This window comes from Tupaia chinensis, unplaced genomic scaffold (genome assembly GCF_000334495.1).
Source record: "Tupaia chinensis unplaced genomic scaffold, TupChi_1.0 Scaffold000164_1, whole genome shotgun sequence".
Taxonomy (NCBI): domain Eukaryota; kingdom Metazoa; phylum Chordata; class Mammalia; order Scandentia; family Tupaiidae; genus Tupaia; species Tupaia belangeri.
The window spans coordinates 3,509,205-3,524,513 of NW_006159638.1; the positions used below are offsets into that span (position 1 = coordinate 3,509,205).

At 35.8% G+C, this 15,309-nt stretch overlaps 1 protein-coding gene across 1 annotated transcript in view; it reads right to left on the reverse strand.

Moving 5' to 3' along the window:
• PIGK (phosphatidylinositol glycan anchor biosynthesis class K) overlaps window positions 1–13,594 on the reverse strand; it is a 97,052-nt gene extending 83,458 nt beyond the window's left edge. The window contains exons 1-3 of the mRNA XM_006146063.3: window positions 13,471–13,594; window positions 7,440–7,493; window positions 2,895–2,986 (exon numbers count right to left, since the gene is read on the reverse strand). Of these exons, the coding sequence (XP_006146125.1) occupies window positions 2,895–2,986; window positions 7,440–7,493; window positions 13,471–13,563 (239 nt within the window). The 5' untranslated portion in view covers window positions 13,564–13,594. The remainder of the gene's footprint in view (window positions 1–2,894; window positions 2,987–7,439; window positions 7,494–13,470) is intronic.
• Between the last annotated feature and the right edge of the window lie 1,715 nt (window positions 13,595–15,309).

Genomic DNA, 15,309 nt, shown 5'->3' on the forward strand with positions numbered 1-15,309 from the left:
GGGGGGGGGGGGGAAGGAAGGAATGGAATACAACTGTAGACACCTGAGATAGTGTGAGAAGAGGGTGGGAAAGGGCAGAGGGTCAGATATAGGGGTATAAATATATATATATATATACGTATATGTATATATATATATATAGTAATATTGGATTGTTGAAAAAGTCATAATAACAAAGAATAAAATTATAGAGCTCTACATATTTAATCATTGTGACAGTTTTATAAATTGCAATAGCCTATAAAAACAGTGGACTTCCTCTACCAAACTCAGTAAAATTCTATTTACAACGTGAAACAAAGTAAAAAAATAAAAGATATATGGTTAGCATAGGGACATTCTAGGTGTTCTAGGCAGGATAAACAGAACAAAATAAAAGTGAGAGTGACCAAGAATTATATATTAGATACCACAACAAATGACAAAGGAATATAGTGTACTGGAACTAAAATAGCAGTAGTCAAAACCTAAAAGTTGGTTGAAAATTTTGGAGTTGTTAAAGGGCACCAGAGAATCACTGAAGGTTCTTGATCGTGGGAGTGAAAAGATAAAAGCAGTCTCTGAAAAGATCATTCTAAGAGCTCTGTGTAGGATGAGTTAGAGGGAAAAGAGACTATAAACAGAGTATAAACAGCTACAAAACTGTTAAAGTACAAAAGCATGAAGTAATGAAGACTTAGATAATAGTGGAAGCTAAGGAAAGAATAAGAAAATGGGATAATTGGAGACACAGTCCTTACATATATTTAATTAATACTATTTTCACAACCTCTCAGTTACTACATTCAACATATACACATTTTAGAATTTAATAAGGTATTTAAATGAGTGTACATAATTATATCAATCCCTACAGATTACAATAACAATGAGGTAACGCATATTAAAAATAACTCTCTAAGTGGAAATGTTATGTAAATGTTAACTGTTGTAATTTAGGGGAGGAAATAGCTGTGATATAATAGATATGCTCTGGCCATGGTCAGAAGAACCAAAATAAAATTCTGGTTCTATTTTTATTAAATCGTAGGTTTAAAGGACCCTTAAGCAAGTCATTGCACCATCCTGAGCAATCATCTTTAATATGTCCAATGGGAAAAAACAATCGCTTAGTAAAGGACTCAAAGAATAAACATGTCATAAAATCTCTAACACGGTCCTGAAATGTAGTAGATAGTGAATGTGAGATGCAGGGAAGAGAAAGGAGAACAGAAATAGGAGTCATTTTGCCTGACCTTGTTGGAAAGAAAGCCACAAGCCTTTTCAAAGACCCACAACAGCCATTCTCTTCTCCATGTTATCTTAATGAGGAATTATACAATAAGATTGCTGGAATATCTTACGATACTCCATCTGAGACATGCCCTCTTGTGTATATGGCCAAATCCACAGCAGCACAAAATTCATTTGTTTCATATACATCTTATAAACACACAGCTGAAAGATAATTCTACACAGTATTTCTTAGGAATTATTTTTTATTTAACTTTATTTTTTTTAATTTGCTTATTTATTTTAATTTGACCAGAGAGGACAACGAGACAGGGAGAAAATGAGAAAGCAAGCTGCTAGGTCCGGGACTGGAACCATGGTCAGCCATGTGGAAGTCCAGAGCCCTTAACCACCATGACACCTGCTGGACCCACTATACAGTATTTTTAACATTGCAGCATTTTGACTGCAACCTATCACATGAGGTCAGGTGTGGAATTTTCCATGTGTTGGCATTATGTCGGAGCTCAAAAAGTTTGAAACTTTGGAGTATTCCAGATTTCAAATTTTAGGATTAGGGACCCTCAGCCTATATTATCTAATTGCCTAATGTCCAGATGAAAGTTTGGACAGTTTCTCGGGCTACAACAATCTATTTCTATAGAACAGAATGTAACTGTGCCCTGAGTCATTTCCTTGCTTCTTGTCTGCTCCTGTAGCACTTTATATGTATCTCTATGTATTACTACTGTAAGTACTTGAATCCTTCAAAGATGGTACTAATATTACCATATGTCATATGAGGAAACAGTCTTTTTGTGGTACAGTGACTTAACCAAAATCAGCATTAAAACCAGATTTCAAAAATACCTGACTACAAAGCTCTTTCCTCACTGCCCCACAGGTATTCAATAAATTCATAAATATCTGAATTGACTGCAGTTTCTCACTATCCCTGCTTGGGTAGTATAACAAAAAATCTATTATAAGCAAACCAAATGTAGAGGACATAATCTAGGTGGAAATGCATGGGTGCAACTTACTATCTGAACTCCTTCCCACTTTATAAGTCTTCAGAGAAGGAAGAGCCCAATTCTCTATGCAGATACTAACGATGTCATAAACTTGTTTTTAGTCACCCTGAAGTATGGATATTGGCACTTAACCTAGACTTGCTAAGAGCTAGAGAGAGTAAATAAATAGGAAAACAAAGAATGAATTTTGAATTGCCAAAGGCGCAGCAACAGCAGCTATGCAGTGGTGGAGTGTAGCCTTCAGCAATAATGCAGTTGCATTACTGTCTTTCAGCTATCTAGTCTTCCTTGTTCCTGAATATTAAGGCTATAGCCAATCCAGCAATTCAGTAAATCCCTCTTCTGCTTGAACCAGTCAGAATTGCCCTCTGTTGCCTGTAATTAAAAACCTGACCAAGACATTTAATAATAAATAACACTAAACAATAACACTTTATCACATCTTTTTAACCTTAATATTTGATTATTCTTTCACATAATTTGCCATTACAGTTGTATGTAAGTAACATCTACTTTACACCTGGTAGTATGCTCTGAACAACAACAAACTTCAAATGACACTTAACTTTTTCAAAACCAACACAAAAATACAAATAAAATAGTAATCTTCACTAAGGTTCAAAGTTAAGTTTTAATAAGGTTTCTTACCTGTCAGGAATACCTAGTCTCTTCACACTTCTATAAACGGAAAGAGTATTTGCAACATGCCGATAATTAAACCAGAATCGTGATGTGCATACCTAGAATATTAAAAAATATATGATTTTTATGAGTCTAAATAAGCCATGGAGTTAGAACTAAATTTCTTTAAGTGGAATACAGAAATATCTAAAGGAAGAGTGTGCCATAATTCTGGTTAAGAAACAGCAAGAAAATAAAGAATTGCCAATAAAACCAATCTTTCTAAAGAAAGGTCTTTCATAACTGGTATTAAATTAAAAAGACCATTCAGTTTAAAAGAAAACACATCTTTGGGCAATTTAATCAAATACTGAACGAACTTAGTGACTCTCAATTTCTGCGATTCTATAAAATTCTTATTTCTAAAAGATTAAATTCTTTACAATCATAGATAATACCCTAACAGAGAAGAAAATTACCTACCTTAGATTTTATAAGACTCTTGTCATTCTGGATTGCTATCTTAATTGTGAGAAATACAGGACATGGACTAAAACATAACATACAAAACAGTTTTGATGCACATGAGAGGATGTCTTATAAAGAAGCTATTGACCTAAGCAGAAAATACTGGTAAGAACAATTCAACCAAGTTTTGGGACTAGGCAGTAGGGAGTGGGGAGGAGGGACTCAGGGAAGAAATACTGAATACTTAACAGACTAAAGCATATAAAGCTCTCACTTGAAAATGATGTATATGGTAATATCCTTGATTTGATTGTCATATACTGCATGCATACTTTGAAAAATCATATGTATGCTATAGAAAATGTATAATGATTAAATGTGAATAATAAAAAAAAATTTAAATAATGGGCATTAGAATTAATAAAGTTGTTTTTTAATTGAAAAAAAAATGTCTTGGCCCGCCCTTGGCAGGGAACCACCGAACAATACTGGAGCCATATGAGAAGGCCCTGGGTTCAGTTCCTAGGTCCACCTAAACAAAAGAAAAAGATTTCTAAAAACTGTATCATAGGTGCTATGAAAACCTAGCTCCATAGTTCTTAGAAGTCTATTGTGGGGCCAGCAGATGGTATAGTGGCTACATCACTGGACTCCAACATGGCTGACCACACTCCAAGTCCCAGACCCAGTGGCTTGAAACTCTTGGTGGGCACGTATGCATGTGTGCCCAGGATAATGGAGAAGGGATTGTTGCTCAGCCATACTCCTCCACCGGCCCCCGCAGGGGTGATTTCTCACTTTCCCTCTCACTGTCTCTGCTCTCCTACTCCTCAACACAAACCGCTAAGGCAAAAACCTCTAAAAAAAAAAAAAAAAAAAAAAGTCTATTCTAAGAGAAATGAATGAAAATTGAGGTTGGTTAGTAGTAAGCATAAGTAAATTAGTCATAATAAAAATCAATCCTTTTCAATACACTTTTCCATATATAAAAGGCTTCTTTGCATTTATTATATTACTTACTGAGTATAAACCTAAAAAATTTCCCTTAGTTCATAAGCTATTTACCTGAAAGAAAATTAAGCTGGGAAAGAAGAAGGGACTGGGATACCAACTTAATAAAATTTTTCACATTTTTATTGAATGCAATATAGAAAAAAACATAAAAAGGCATGTGCATGCTCTATTAGGTATTTAAAGGGGGAAAGTTGTAGATACAAATGTGTTTATTAACACTGGAAATTTCTAAAAGGATGATAGTCAAAGAGGGGTACAAAAACTTTTCAGTTCATGCTCTTCCTTACTGTATTTTTATTACCATGATATGAATTATCTTTTTTCTAATTGAACAAAGGCAACAATACCTATACCAAGCAAATCCTGAGAATAAAATGGAATCCAACTTTCTAACCCCAACTGGTGGCAAAAGTTTTCTTGGTCATTTTACAGGAGCAAAGAAAGGGGCATTCCACTGACTTCTTATCTAGCCAAGATTTAAACCAAATGAATCTGAACTGGGGGTAAACCTAGATTTCAAAAAATCTGAATTATATAACACTGAAAAATGCATCTTTAGGACTTTTAATGAGGTCTCGCCAATTTTAATCATTTTCCACTTGAGAAAGTACAATGTATTCAAGTTTTATTATACTACGCTAAATTAATGTGTAAAATATTGCACACAACATGAAAAGTGCAGTTTTCATTAAATACTTACATATTTTTCACTCTCTCTTTTTCATCTAGAATTCAGGATTGGAGAGGGGCTTAGTAAGATGTCTCCCAGAACAAGGAAAGCTTTAATGTGTGTGTGGTATTAAGCTAACAGACTCAGTTCTAAAGAACAAGTCCTTTGGCAATTGGTAATTTACACAGAGGTAGCTATTCTTTCTTCCAGGAATTCCCATTAGAAACCATTACCATGAAAAAGCACTTAATTTCCTGTAGAGAAAGTTTACTTTCTCAAATTGGTAGATTATGGCCTGGTTCCTAATAGTTTCCTCACTTTTAAGCATTCAGTGAAAACCTCTCTCCTTATCTCAAGCTGCTTCCCTTAGATTCCTTCACAAAAGCTCCTGTGAGGGGTAGCATGTAGGAGGTGCTCTTCCTTGGAGAACAAGAAAAGGAGCCATGAACCAATGTTACACCGTTGTATTTAATCACAACACAATTGTATTTAATAAAATATGTATGGTAACTGTACTCTCTTTATTTACATCTAGCAACCTATAGATAATCATATACTTGCAAGAAACGATTCTCAATAAACTTACCAGGCCTCATTCAGACAATCTACCTTTTGCCTCAGTAAAGTTAATTACAGACTTATATGTTTGTCCTGCATTTATAGTTGAATTCCTCCACCTTTCCTTCACATTCCCACTTTATTCTTATAATCCAAGTTCCCCAGTTTTCTTTCTTTTCCAACATGAGTTACTGGTTTTGAAATGCTGTATATTCACTGCTCCTACTCTTTTTCACAAAAAATCAGCTTTCTTTCCTGACACTTTATACCTATTCTTTGTTTCCTCATCCTTTCTTTCAGACAACACTTTTATGTGTTTTTTTTTCATTAAGCCAAACATTTTAGGTCTTCTAATGATGTAAATTTCATTCAGTGAAACCCCAATAGTGAAAAAATTATCCAAATAGTCTTTAAATACAGGAAAAACAAAATTCATTACATGTATTCTGTTTGGAGAATTAAAACTATAAATTTATAAATTCAGTTAAATTAAAGATGCTAATTCACACCAAAGAAGAAAAAAGACAAAACAAAAATAAATAAAAAAGAATAGGCCTATACGTAAACCTTACTAAGAGTTGAAATAATACAAATTAAAACAAAATTTAATTTGTTACTCAGCAGTCAAAAAGAAAGTCAAAGTTCACAAAACCCACTTGACTTGCATTTAGAAAGAGACACAGCATTCCTAGAGGGTAATCATAATTTGAGACTTACATTTCTCTTTTTATTTTATTTGCTAGAGGGTGAATGTACTTGCTGGAGAGAAACAGATAGAAAGGAAAGTGAAAAAGCACTCCCCATGGGGAATAGCCATCTGGTCATTCTCCCTTCTCCCTCATTTCTCCCTCCTTTCCAGGATTCTGGCACAAATACACATATCCCCCAGAGTGTTTTCCAAGCTGCTGGACTGGGACCCAAACCACACAGTCAGCCATGTTGGATCAAGTCAACTTTTACACTGTCAGTGATTTTGGATCAAGTCAACTTAACTACCTTTAACTACCACACCACTGGTTGGCCCCAATGACTTCACATTCTTATGCCTAGGAATTTATCCTAACCAGATAATCAGTCAGGTTTACAAAAAGGTACATATAAGGATATTCAACACAGTCCTACTTAAATTAATGAAAGTTTAGAACTGAAATGTCTATGAATTAAAGATTTGGTACCTTCAGAAATAGAAAATAATATAGTCTTTGGAAAAGACTGTGTAACTCCATATCTGACAGCAGAAGAGCCCCCAGATAAGATAATGGGTTGCAAAATAGCAGGTTTAATATGATCCCACATATAGAAAATCATATATCTACATATCTTCATGTATATATAAAGGGCTACAATGATGCTCACCAAAATATGGACTCTAAGATGTAAAACTTGAAGATAACTTTTTTTTTAGTAAAATTCACATAACATAAAATTAGTCTGTCTTCTTTTAAATGTGTCTGTACAATTGAATTTTCTACAATGATCATTTATTATCTTTGTAAACTGAAAAACTAAAAAAAAATAACATAAATAGAAAGTATCTATAAACTAATATTATAGATGAGAAATACAATTACTAGTTCCCAGCATTAAAATAATTTTACATTTTATAAAATGTTCCCTTGAAAATTAGCATTTCTCATTTGTTGTTATATTTATCTACAGATCACCACTTGACAGATGTACTGAAGGCAAAGAATATTATTAGTTGATGCAGTCAATTTAAAATATAGCCAAATCAAAATAAAGGAGTTCTATCAAAAAACTTAAGAAAATAAATTTTATATTTAAAAATCTGATTTGCATAAAAGTTCTCAGACATATACCTAAAGTCAACAGCACAGTATAATTCCGAAGCATATACTTACCAAAACAGCCCAGTTGTTTGTATGGCCACTCCTAAAAAATTGTTCTGCTTGATCCTGTTAGTAAAAAAAAGGCAAACTAATTAAAAGAAAAAGCCACTACTTCCCAGAATAAAAATGGATAAAGGACAATTAAGACTCAAGGAGCTTTTACAGTCATAATAACAATTATCTTCTGTAAATATATGATGATTCTAGCATTTGATCTTATGGACAAAATAAAGTATTGAAGCTTATCATTTAAGACACTATAAGAAAAAAAAAATCCCTAAACTAGAAATATGAAAATTTAGGTTCAGTCTTGGCATAGACAATAACTAAACAAAGTAACATTGATTAAGCTAATAACTTCCTTAAGACTCAGTTTTTTTGTGCAAAATGAAAGTACACCACATTGTTATTTTAGCAGTATAATGATGTGTGTACAAAAATTTCTGCTTTAAAAAATCACTAGGCATGGGACCAGCTGGTGTCATGGTGGCTAAGGTGCTGGACACTCCCACATGGCCAACCACAGTTCGAGTCTCAGACCTGGTGGCTTGCTTTCTCACTTTCTCTCTCTCTTTCTCTTTCTCCGTTTCTCTCTGGTCAAATTAAAATAAATGAATGAATAAATTTTAAAAATTACTAAGCATTACACAAATGAAAATTACAAAGCATTATACAAATGAAAGTATATTATATACTCCCATCTTACTATTTCCCATACCCTGATATTATTATTATTTTTTAAGACAGATTTTTGCTATAGGGCGCATGTGCTCACCAGTGACACAGAGAGAAAGTAAGAAATCATCCCCCAGCAAGGATGGCCACACTGCAATCCCTTCCCCTCTATTCTCCTCTCGGGATTTCAGGCACACACATACATGTGCCCGGAATGAGTTTCAAGCCACCAGGTACAGGATTTGAACTACAGTAAGCCATCTGGGAGTCCAGAGCTTTAACCACTATGTCACCTGCTGGCCCCTCCTTATACCTATTAAGAAAGTAGAAAGTAAGCCTAGTAGGTGGCATTGTGTATATGGTGTATAAGACACTGGACTCCCACATGGCTGTCGTAGTTCAAGTCCCAATCCTGGCAGCTTTCTCTCTCTCTCTCTCTCTCTCTCTCTCTCTCGTGTGCACACGCATGCATGAGCACATGTGCCCTGTGGCAAGTTTTAAAAGTAATAATAATAAATTAAATAAATAATTCTTTAAAAAAAAAGTAGAAAGCAAGCTCAATGCTCAAAGGAGAACACAACATTTCTCTGTTCAAGATTTAACAATGCTACTATTTCAAACTACAACCTCACCCCATCATTTTCCTTAACATGATTTATTTTCTCTATTGAGTTCATCATCTTACATTATATACTATTATCTTATTTATTATTGTATCCTATTAATGGTCTGTCCCTGCCCAATAGGATGTAAGTCACAGTAGGCCAAAAGCTTACACCAGTTACATGTACTGATATATCCCAAGTAGGCTTGGCACTCATTCATTCAATAAATGTTTTTGAATGAGTGACTATATAGTCCAAAATCTTTTACTGCCAACAAAGCAAGAGTCTCTCCTGGAACACTGAAAGCACATTAATGATAGGTTCAGGATAAGGTAAGAAGGCATTACATAAAGATTGTACCATAAAGCCATAAATTTCAAAATCTCCTTTTAGGTTGTACTCTCATAATCCCTCTATTAAAGTGATCATTCTCTGCATGAGAATGCAAGATGAAATTGTTTATGCCAGGAACTTCTTAAAGATAGTATTGTGCTTTTAGTAATATCATAATTTTTATCTCCATGAGTTTGTTGTGAAAAATAACACAATTCCCCTACATCCTTAGGCAAACAAAATAATCACCGCTCAAACTGCTCACAGAAGTCTTTTTAATCCTTTAATCATTCAGTAATCATTTCTGTTGATTCTCTAAAACATCTGCAATTGCATTAACTCACTTTTTAATACTGGTCACGATATTAAACATTAAAGAGCAGACAAATGTGCTAAAATGTCCATAGAGTTTAATTTTTTTTACTGGAGGATATTATTAGGGGGTTGGTCTTTTTATTTTTACTATTATGCTATAAGGTGCATGTGCTCACTGGTGGGGAGAGGAGGTGAGAGAGACAGAGAGACAAAATGAGAAAGCACCCCTCTCAGGGGAGGGTCACACCACAATTTCTTCTCTATTCTCTTCTAGAGATTTTGGGCACTTAGGCACATTCATCTGGAGTGTTTCTCAAGCCTCCAGCTCCAGGACTCAAACCACCCAGTGGACCAGGGAAGATCCAGGTGCCCTAAATACCACACCACCAGCTGGCTGGGTTGCTTGTTTTTAAATATTTTGTCTCAGTCAAACCTGGTCTTTCTCATCTTCTTCTAATTTTCTATTCAATCTTGAAATTGTGAATGACTAACTCATTTCATGTTTTTATTCTACCCATAACAATATCCTTCCTCTTAAAAGTTTGTTCAACATCTACTCCTACTATGTGCTGGGTACTTTAGTTGAGCTCACCAATATATTTGATTGAACTCATTCTCTAGCATACCAATTCACTAATCTGTTAAAGTAAATCTACATTATATTTGGCATCTCAAGATAATAAAAACTTTATTATCTAATGTGCTATCCTGACACCTAATGAATATAATTTTCACTATATACTAAAATACTAGTAAATTGAAACCATACTGACTTCAGATCTGCTCCCAAAGAGTAGTAATTACTAGAACAGCCAGAATGGTTGGGTTGAAATCTGGGCTCTATTACTTACTAACCATAAAAACTTAGGAAAGTTACTTAATTTCTCTGTACTTCCATTTCCCCATCTATAAAATGTTAATATTGTCTGACTCATGAAATGTAGAAACAGGAGCTGAAACATAGTAATTGCCTAACAAACATTAGCTATTTTACTTTTTGACTAACAAGAAAATTTCAGAGAAAATGAAATTAAAATTTCAATTCAAATGTGCATATGTAGCATATACATAGATACACTTTTTTTTTCCTTTCTAGTACTTCAGAACTTCTCAACAGTTGCCTAGTTGCTGAAGAAAGCAAGGTGCTACAGAGGACATAGCATTAATTTGGTAATTAGAAGGCCTGAACTAAAACCTAGGTCCTATCCCCCAGGTGGCTGGGAGATTATTGAAAGTCATTTAGTTACTTAGACTTCATTTTCCTCATATAGAAAATAAGACTTGACCAAAATAATCTTGAATTTACCTCCTAAATTCTAAATTCTTTTTTTAAGAATTATTAATTTAATTTTATTTATTAATATTTTAAAATTTGCTATAGGGCTTGCATGCTCACCAGAGAGAGACAGAGAGAGGGGGGAAGTAAGAAAGTAAGCTGCCAGGTGCAGGACTCAAACCATGACTAGTCATGTGGGAGTTCTCATGAGGCCATGAGGGAGACACCTCAACCACCACGCTACCTGCTGGCCCCAACTTCTAAATTCTTACTTCATTTACACTTCAGTGAAAAATCTGAGATGGCAAAAGTTTTCTGGCTGTCTAAACAACAATCACGGTAAAGTTAGGCATTCTACATACAGTGAATTGAGAACCAATTATGTGCCAGGTATGTAGGTACCCATATACAAAAATCATTAAAAAGCAAGCTACATTCTCTCAAGAATCCCAGGGTTTAACAAGGAGGACAAGAATACAAGCACACTACATTTCAATATAGCATTCACTCATTAATCACATTTGTTGGGCTTGTACCAGTCACTGCGCTAAGTGCTCAGAACAAATGACAGGCAAAAACAGTTGTAAATGCTCATCTTCAAAGCAGTCATTATCCAACTGGATACACATGTATTAAGCAGTTAAGGCCAAACAATAAATCCTATACAGTACAGTAAAAAAGGAATGTAAAAGGGGGACCTGACTTGTCAGTGGAAGTTCCCCTAAAGTGACATTGGAGTTAAGAGCCAGCAGATGAGGAGAAGAGGGAAAACCATTTCAGAGAGAGGAAACATAGTACCTAATAGGAGAGATTAGCTTAAAATTTTGAGAAACTAAAAGATTTGCATCACAGCGACTTTAAAGATAGATGTAGACAAGAGGCCACAGTATGCATGGCTCTATTTGTGGGTATGAGGAAATTTGCTCTTTTTTTTTTTTAAGACGAATTTTTGCTATAGGGCATGTACACTTGCCAGAAAGACAGAGAGACAAAAGGTGAGAAATCATCCCCCAAGGGGGATGGCCACACCACAAGCCTTTCTCCTCTCAGGATCTTGGGCACGCACGTGCACACACACCTGGCATGAGTTTTAAGTCCGTGAGTCTGAGACTCAAACCCCTGTCAACTATGTGGGAGTCTAGTGATGTAACCATTCCGCCATCTGCTGGTCCTAGTAAGTTTGTTCTTTATCTTCAGAGCAATATTAAGGTTCATGTGAGTGACATGATCAGATCTGCATTTTATAAACTTACTCTGGCTGCAGTGTGGAAAAAAGATTGGAAGGAAGAAAGAATGACTACAGGCAGACCAGTTAGGGAGATGCTGCATTCTGAGAAATGAAAGAATAATAGTACCAAGTACACAAGGATTGCTAGACTAGCCACGTGTACAAATTACAACAGCAAAAACAAAAGTAAGGGACAGGGAAAGGTTCTACAGAGGGTATGCTTTTATTGCATTTTACTGGAACAGTCAAACAAGAGATATACAACATGGCAATGTGAAAAAGCACAATTGTTTAATTACAAAATCAGTAATGGTATAAAAAATGAAGTATGCAAGATAATCTGCTAGAATTAAGTAAGAAACAGGCCTTCTATTATAGTATCTTTAAAATATGCTATAAAAAATTGAACATACAAATTAACAGTAATTCATGAATAAATATATATATATATATATATATGTATATATATGGCATATGCTCAATATCTGTTTTTAATTGATGGAGTGTATATTGAAGGTCCACCGGTCTAAGCTCAAAGTGCTGAGGTGGTGGGGAGAAAAGGTTCCAATATGGAAGACTGGAAAGTAGGCAGGTACCAGATCGTAATGTTTAGATTTATTCTACAATGAATAAACATTAGGAATTTGATCAGAAGAATAACCTGATCAAACTTACATTTTATAAGGACCAATCTAACATCAAAGTGATGGAATATGGAAGCCTGGGAAAAACAAGATTAAGTTATCATTGTATAATAATAGTCTAGGCAAGAAATGGGTAGGGCCTGGATTAGAAGTGAAACTATAGAGGGGAAAGCATTTATGAGTTCAACAAAAACTTCGGTAGTAAGTACAATGCAGGATAAAAGAGAGAGTTTAGTAACATTCCTAGGTTTCTAGCTTAGGAGCATTTCTGGGTTAAGAAATTCATGGGGGCGGAGAGGGGGCGGGGGGAGAAACCGGGTTCCCAGTTTTCACCATACTTTTAACTGAGATAGCAAAAAACTTTGGACTCTGATTTTCACCTGTCTACTGACTATCTTGGCTCTTTATCTAGCTAAATATGCAAGCTTGAAAACGATACTAGATTGTAAAACCAAATTAAAGAATCAAATATATACCAGGAAAGCAAAAAAAAAAAAAAGAAAGAAAGAAAGAAAGAAAGAAAAGAAAAGAAAAGAAAAGAAAAAGAAAACATAGAGAACCTGTAGTCACGTTGCAAGACAAAAGGGAGCGAAGGGAAAAGCCCAAAATAAAACACCGAATCCATCCGATGCATACCGAAGGGGAGCGCTGCCCTTCAGTAGCAGAATTAAATGCCGCGCTCTGTGCGGACACTTCACCTGCCTCTGGCTCGTATTTCACCTCTTAAGAACTGCACACACGTAGGAGCAAAGGATCAGGCCCCCTTGTGTTTCCGAGGATTTGAGCCTTTTAATCTATTTCTTTAAAAGACTGAAAAAGACGCTCTCCCCACAGTTCAAAACCTGGATCGACAGCTGAAAACCCCGGGAGGTTCCCTCAGCTGCAGTGCATCGGACATCTGGGGCGCTCACAGCCACGACACAGCCATCTTCCCAGAGTTCTGTCGTCAAACGAGCCTGACTCCTACCTCGATCTGACTAGTGGCCAAGCCGCCGACGGACAAGAACAACAACGCTGCCCGGGCAGCTACAGCCCGACTGGAAGAATAGGTGGCAGCCATGTTTGCCGGCTTCAGACGTCTTGCACCTGGAGGGGCGGAGCGCGTGCCGTAAAGCGACATGGCGGGTTTTTAATGTGTGTTCCACTTTTTGCGACACAACCCCAGCCTCGCCGTGTACCACCCCTTGCCGGCTTTCAAAGAAGTCAGAGGTTTATAACCAAGTGAGGGTACAGCGATCGAATATTTAAAATAATAAAAAAAATTTTTTAAAGAAGTCAGCGGTTTTGAGGAGTTCGTTTCTCGACTATCTGGAAAAAGAGTAGTGGAGAATTCTGACTTTTTTTTATCTTTAGCTGCGTTTCAGCTTTTGTATTGTAATTAAGATATGTTTCCCAAGGAAAATTGAAAGGTTTGGAAATTTTGAAAATCCGTGATTTCATGAACTTGAAGAAGTTGTTTCCTTTTTTGCATAATGGCTCTGCCAATTCTGTTCATAGACGAAGCCGGGGTGTAGTGGGGAGAACAAGAATTTTAGCACAAACAATGATTAACTAGATAAATTTTATGTGGAGGGACCAGCAGTTAGCGTAATGGATATGTCGCTGGACTCCCGTGTAGTTAACCAAGGTTCAAGTCCCAGACCCGGTTGCTTAAACTACCGGGTGCATGTGCGTGTGGGGGGTGATTTCTCACTTTCTGTCTCTCTGTCTCTTTCTGGTGAGCACTCACGCCCTACAGGATTATCCTCTCCAAAAAAATGGAACAGACACCTGACCAAAGGAGATATATAGTTAAAAATAAGCATATGAAAAGATATTTAACATGTTATTAGGGAAATGCAAATGAAAACAACTGTAAAATACCACTGTACCACTATTAAAGTGGCCAAAATCGAAACACCAAATGAAGCAACAGGAACTCAAATTTGTTGCTGGTGGGAGTGAAAAATGGCACAACCACCGTGGGACAGTTGAGCAGTTTCTTACAAAACTAAATGTACTTTTACCATATAATCTAGCAAAGGCATTCTTTCATATTTACCCAAATGAATTGAAAATATATGTCCACATCTAACCTGAACATGGATGTTTAGATCAGTTTTACTTGTAAATGCCAAAACTTGGAAATAGCCAGGATGCCCTTTTTGTAGGTAGATAGATACATATTAACTGTGATACAGCCAGACAGTGGAATATTTTTTAGCACTAAATTGAAGTGAGCTACCAACCCATGAAGAGACATGGGCTAACATTAAATGCATATTACTAAGTGAAAGAAGTCAATTTGAAAGTTACTTACTATTTAATCCCAACTATTATGCTGTCTGGCAAGTCATGACTTTTTTCTTATGTTTCTCTATGAAAAAATGCTTTGATGACTTTCCCGACAGCCCAATATGTGCCATTCTAGAAAAGGCAAAACAGTGGAGGTAGTAAAAAGGTGACCAGAGATAGGGAAGGATGACTAGGCAGAGGACAGAGGATTTTTAGGGCAATGAAATCAGTCCTCATGATAGTACTATGGTAGATACATTTCGTTATACACTTGTCAAAATCCATAGACTGTACAACACCAAAAGTGAACCCTAATATAAACTGTGGGGTTTGAGTGATAGTGATGTGTTAATGTAGGTTCATAGATTATAACAAATGTACCACTATGATGAGAGATGTTGATAATGGGGCAACTTGTACATGCGGGGTTCAGGGTAGATGAGCCCTCTGCCACTATCTGCTTAATTTTGCTATGAACCTAAAATTTCTCTTAAAAAAAATAATTCTATTGGGAACCAGCAGTTAGCATAAT